Source organism: Sinocyclocheilus rhinocerous, unplaced genomic scaffold (assembly GCF_001515625.1).
Source record: "Sinocyclocheilus rhinocerous isolate Xijiao unplaced genomic scaffold, SAMN03320098_v1.1 scaffold21, whole genome shotgun sequence".
In the NCBI taxonomy this organism is placed as follows: domain Eukaryota; kingdom Metazoa; phylum Chordata; class Actinopteri; order Cypriniformes; family Cyprinidae; genus Sinocyclocheilus; species Sinocyclocheilus rhinocerous.
Genome location: NW_015641422.1, coordinates 970,801 through 977,208, shown reverse-complemented (window position 1 = coordinate 977,208; position 6,408 = coordinate 970,801). Strand labels below are relative to the sequence as shown.

The following is a 6,408-nucleotide window of genomic DNA, read 5'->3' as shown; positions in this document are numbered from 1 at the left end:
TGTAAGGGGCAAAATATTGAGGCCCCTTTATCCAGTTTGGATGCGTTTCATTCGAACGCATCCAATTAATTTCATTTCATTCGTTTTCATTCCATGCGTTTCAAGGACCTTATTTCATTTTATGACTAGTAGCTTATGATTCCATTGTAATGTTGAAATTCAGACAAGTAATGAGTTTACATTTACATTATTATATGAAATCACCTACTACAGTCAGCCATTCAATACTATGGGCCTAAAAAATGTGTAATTTTCTTTCAGGTATACCTTTTTTATTATACAGATGTAATATTTTCTTCGTTCTATTTATTTTTATTCATTTATTTTCATTTAACTAACACACCTCTAAGAATGAAAATACCTGCATGTTCAATAATGAGTAAATAAATAAATAAAAAATCAGGGGTGTAGCCTACACATGATAATTATTTAAATAATCATATATTTTAAAAAGAATATAATTAATTTCATGAATATCAAGGACTTTTGTCAGGGTTAATCCATTTGACCTAATCAATATGTGATCTTTCAGGTATACCTTTTTTATTATATAGATGTAATATTTTCTTCATTCTATTTATTTGTATTTATTTATTTTCATTTAACTTTTTGATACACAATACCCTGTTGGGGCAACTTAATGGCTGCACTTTGTTCTGCGGTGCATACAACATATTTGCCCACCAGCAACTATAGTTGCCACACATTCAAATACGATTTTCAAGGGAAAAAAAAAAACTTGGAACATGTTCACATAGGACACTATTAACATGACTATATGCATGAAACCATTCAGAAAAATTTGGGCACAAATGGGTTAATGCTTGAAAAGATAATAAATAGCTATATCTTTCATAGACAGACCTAATAGTAGGCCTACATAAAATGAGACAAATAAATAAAATAAAATGTAGACAAAGAACTGTTTAGGATCTTTAAAAATGATAATAATTCTAAAGAAACTTCTTATTGTTATCAACGAATTAAAAAAAGATTTAGCAATCAGGGAAGTCTCAGAAAGTAACGTTTAGGATCTTTAGGTGTTTGTAATGTGTGTGTGTTTTTTTTTTTTTTTTTTTTTTTTTTTTTTTTTTTTTTTTTTTTTTTTAATCGGTATGTCAGAAACTAACATCATTTGGCCTCTCAGAGTCTTTTCACTTTAAAAAACCTACAATAATAAATACTATGATGCATATTTGTTTTCATGTTTCACAATTTTAATAATGTATCTTTTTAATTACTTTTAGAATTAGTTATTTTTTACATTACAGTAATAATAAATTATGCTTATCATAATTAAGTCACAATGCAAAAAATATTGTTCTAAAAATGTAGTTTTTTCTTATTTAATAAGAATTCTTTTTTTTTGTTTTTGTTTTTTGGCCTAATTCTTTTTTTATATTAGTCTTTTTGAGATTCACTATTTTGCTTACTAAATACCAAATTATAAATGATTGTTTGTATCTTGCTTTCATTATGTAATTAGCCTGTTTTGTAATTTTTTTTAGAGATACAGTAAGCCCTTCAGTTTTATGAATGGCCTCTTGCACAATAAACAGTGGTATTACAGCTGAGAAAGGCTTGTCTATAATGACATAGTTTATAATAAGCCAGAAACCCTTGCACTGCAGTGTGTTTGCGGAGACGGTGCACATAATTCATAATGCCTGTGATTTGTCATATACAGACACTAGACACAGATCTATAAGGGATGCGAATTAGCCACCACTGTAGCAACAAAACAAAACAAAATTGCAGGGTAAAGTTGAACATCTGGGTTGTTTTTACTTGCGGGACCTGATCAAAAGGCTCCGAGATTAGGAGTTGCATCTACGTGTCATGAAACCAAACTGTGTGAGCCAACAAGTCAATTTTAAAATTTTGAGATCGATTCCATAGACCTATTATGCAATCATGGTTAATGGGGCAGAGGTTAACCATGCAAATGCTACATCCTTCCCCTCGTTGCAAACTCATCAAGTGGTGCACAGAAAGTGGCTGCTCAGCATTTTGGTAAGGAAGGAAGACTCCAGCCATTAAAGTGGGACAAGCATGTACTTACTGAAACAGACTCTCAAACTCCTCACATTGTGGAAACTTGCATTATAAGACAATGTCTATCAGTAATTTTCTCTAAACTTTACTTAAAAATATGCACGACCGAAACTGAAAAGCAGTTGTGATTTATGACGTTGCTGAAAATCTGCTCTCTCCAGATGGTCTGAGATGAAAATGAATTTCAAGCTATTATGTTTCTGACGCTGTTTTGTCTTATTGATATCATCACCACTCAAAAGCTGATTGTATTGCATATGCAATTTCTGTATTCAGTGCTGTTTATCACATTCACAATAATCTCAAAGGCATTTGCTTGCATAATGCAGCTAACTGTCAAATGCTAACCAGCCAAACCCTCACCTCTTGTTTTATACTGGAAAAGCCAGTGTGTGTTTAGCAGCACAGTAAGAAAAGTGTCAGAATAGACTTACTGGTCTGTTTAATCAGAAAGAGTTAGGTTTATTTGTTGAAAATAAAACATTCTTTTTTGCTTTTTTTCGTAGGCATGCAACACCTGAGAAGTTCTACATTGAGGCGTGTGATGATGGAGCTAATGACGTGCTGGTTATTGATAGGGTGTCCGCCGAGATGACCCTCGCAGGTACGGTCTGACTACTTGTAAGAATGAAAACCAGTTCAAATATGTTGTATTGCATTTCATCTTGAATGCAAATAGCCCATTTTATGATTACAGGTTAGTAAGATGTTATTTTTGAAGAACGTAATACTTTCACTCAGCAAGGACACATTAAATTGATCAAAAGTGACAGTAAAGACATTTAAACAAAAATGCTTTCGTTACAAAAGCTTTCTTTATCAAATAAGTGCTGTTCTTTTGAACTATCAAAGAGTCCTGAAAAAAAATACATCACAGTTTTCACAAGCATATGAAGCAGTGCAACCATTTTCAATATCGATAATAATAAGAAATGTGTCTTGAGCAGCAAATCAGCATATCAGAATGATTTCTGAAGGATCATGTGACACTGAAGAGTGGCGTAATGAAGCCATGCATCTGTAGCGTCTGGACCAATCAGACACACCATTTTTCATTTGATTTAACAAATCAATTATTCATTAGATTAACAAACGTTCACAGACCCCTCACCTCTACAGCGGATCTAAATATTTATAATTAATTATAACTAGTTATGATTAATTATTCATATTTCCCCATGAATGAGCTGATTCGCTACACATCACAGAAATAAATTACATTTTAACATATATTCAAATAGAAAACAGTCATTTTTAATTGTAAATGTATTTCACAGTATTAATATTTTTACTGTATTTTTGATCAAATAAATGCAGTCTTTGTGAGCTTAAGAGACTTCTTTCAAAAACATCCCCAAAGTTTTGAACAGTAGTGTATAAAAATTATGTCTGTTTAATTCTAATGTTTATTTATTGTCTATTGCAAAACTACAATGTTTAAAAGGTTAGTTCCCCCCAAAATTTAAATTCTGTCATTAATTACTCACCCTCATATCGTTCTTTCATCTTCGGAACACAAATTAAGATACTTTTGATGAAATCCGAGAGCCCTCTAACCCTCCATAGACAGCAACACAACCGAAATGTTCCCAGGCCCAGAAACGTAGTAAGGACATTTACGTTCAGCATGCACGCGCTTTGTAATTAATGACAGAATTTTCATTTTTGGGTGAACTAACCCTTTAAACCAGGGCTGTCCAAACTCAGTCCTGGAGGGCCGGTGTCCTGCAGAGTTTAGCTCCAGCCCTAATTAAACACACCTGAACCAGCTAATCAAGCTCTTACTAGGCATAGAAACTTCCAGTCAGGTGTGTTGAGGCAAGTTGGAGCTAAACTCTGCAGGACACCGGCCCTCCAGGACCGAGTTTGGACAGCCCTGCTTTATACTATGTTTTATGATGTCCCAAATAACAGTAACATGGTCACTAAAAGGGAATAGAATAATAAAACAGCTAATTTAAAATATAGTTTGTCTTCCTGTGGTAGTACAGTGAAAGATTTCTAGTTTGGGCAGCTGTGATCTGACATTTATGAACAGCTACAACTTATGAGGGAATCAGACCTTTCAAAGTATACAGGCATCGATGAAAAGTTACGGCAGCTATTTGGACTTTGTTGTAGTTCTCTGTTTTAATGGTGACCTCCTCGCTAAGTGACATTTCATCAGTATTGTCAGCGGGACATTTTACGTTTGAGGTAGTTGCTGTGGTCTTTTGTTAAAGGTGTATTCCAGGAATAGCACAGGTCTTTTACTTCCTCTTATCGAAGCAGAGAAGTATATTAAATGCACCATCTGCAAAATTGCTTCCTGTGATTTGAATGGTGCATTAATGTTTTTTCCTCTTGAAGGTATTAAGGACATCCCCCCATCAGGCGTAACCAGGCCCATTTGTGGAATCATGGGAACTACTCGCCTGGTGGCTGGTAGGTTCTATGTTATTACGATGTTCCGATTTTTCCATAGAATTCGGAACGTTGATTGTATGACATATACTTTTGATTACATTGACGCATGTTTATTTTTTTGCTTCTGCAGGGATGTACCTCATAGTCATCACCCGGAAAAGGAAAGTGGGCGACCTGTTTGGCCACACTGTGTGGAAAGCGGTGGAGTTTGATGTGATTTCTTATAAGAAGACCATTTTGCACCTCACAGATATTCAGGTCATCAAAGTCCCTAACCTCAACTTTCAGTGTAATGCTGATGTTTGTGACACCTTGAGTAGAAAGTGGGCTATAAATGTCATTCGTTGTTTGATCAGTTGCCCAGTGCGTCTCTAAATCATAACCGAAAGGTTTCCTGCTCTGAACTTTTTGCCTTTCACAATTTTTCCATTTACAGTTTACTCAGAAGTGCTGTAAGAACAACGCAGCAGATTCGCCCTCGGCGTGTGAAATTGGGTGTACTCATACAGTAAATTTTTCATTTGAGCCCATGCTCCGAGCGCAGCGATATCTCATTACAGTGTTGTATACTTGCTGCATTATTTAGCGAGGATAAGTCTTCGGCTGAAATGGCCTTGGATGCAGCCTGTGAGTAGACCAGTATTGGACATGGGAAGTGTTTCGAGTTGAAACAAGTACGTGGGAGGCTTGGCTGCAAACAACTAGATCATTAAAGCACTCCAAACATCTCTACTCTTGTCAGAAGGTTCAATGTAAGCGCATGAGGTCTGCAGTGAATGCATCTAGCTACACTAGCTTGGTTAGTTTCGTTCCAGAATGTGTCAGAAAACAAATTAATCCCAAAATGCAAGTGCGTTTTGCATTCTCAGCAATGTTTGCATACTTGTATAAACTATGTTTCTGGCCTGGATGAAAGTGCCACACCTTTTTTGAGAAGGTGATGATTCCTTGCATGAGTTGTCTACATAATTTTTGTGTTGAATATTGTGACATTTTCATAATGAATTGCATGTAATTATAAGCTCTGAGTTGAGCATAAGGGAATAACTGCAGTGAGAGACGAGTTTGCGTACAAAGGCAAATGGTTCTGCTGACCAGGTTCTTCTGGGAGGAGGAATCAATTCAGGTCGTTCCTTTTCCACATCATTCCCAGAGCCAGAGCTTAGTGGATGGTGATCCTGTTACTGCAGAAAGGATATGCTGAGATTGAAAGGCCTGGCATTGGTTGAGAGCTTAGTTTTGGCACCTGCACGTGGAGCAAAGCTTGTTTTCAGTAAGAATGAATGAGGTGTACTAAAGTAAGAGTGTTGTGTGATGCATTGGAGCAGATTAACTCATGAACATGCTTGTTTTGAATACATGATATGCACTTCAACTTTAAACAGCCTTTTTTGAACATGTCAAACCGCTTCCTTTTGTCGAAATCATGGCTTAGCAGATAGTTACGCTACAGACACATTAAGTGTTCATGAGCGAGATACAAATTCAGATTTCAGAATATTGAAATCCAAATTTGCCAATTGTCAATTATAAATTTAAATTAAATTTAAAGTGTTTGTTTTTTTTTATTAAAAAGAGAAAGCCAAAATAGTATTATCATTAAATAATATTAATATATTATTAATGCAAACAAATAGTTTATTATTAGTAGCATAATTTTTAGTAGTATTAATAATGATTAATAAACAATTATAATTTAAAATAATTTAAATATTAAAATAATTAATGTTATCAAATTAATGTATTGTTGTTGTTATCAGTATTAGTAGTATGAATAATGATTAATAAAAAATAATAATTAAATAATATAAATATTACAATATATTAAAATAATTAATGTTATCAAATTAATATATTATTGTTGTTACACAGTATAATGATGATGATGATAATACTTTATTGTTGCATATTTTCTTTATCTTCATCTGCTATATATATATATATATA

The 6,408-nt window shown here is 34.1% G+C and overlaps 1 protein-coding gene across 1 annotated transcript in view; it reads left to right on the top strand.

Annotated features, from left to right (window-relative positions):
• Positions 1-1,939: 1,939 nt before the first annotated feature.
• The window catches only part of LOC107754789 (phosphatidylinositide phosphatase SAC1-B-like), a 14,329-nt gene continuing 9,860 nt past the window's right edge, over positions 1,940-6,408 (top strand). The window contains exons 1-4 of the mRNA XM_016571376.1: positions 1,940-2,013; positions 2,562-2,659; positions 4,405-4,479; positions 4,592-4,719. Of these exons, the coding sequence (XP_016426862.1) occupies positions 1,940-2,013; positions 2,562-2,659; positions 4,405-4,479; positions 4,592-4,719 (375 nt within the window). The remainder of the gene's footprint in view (positions 2,014-2,561; positions 2,660-4,404; positions 4,480-4,591; positions 4,720-6,408) is intronic.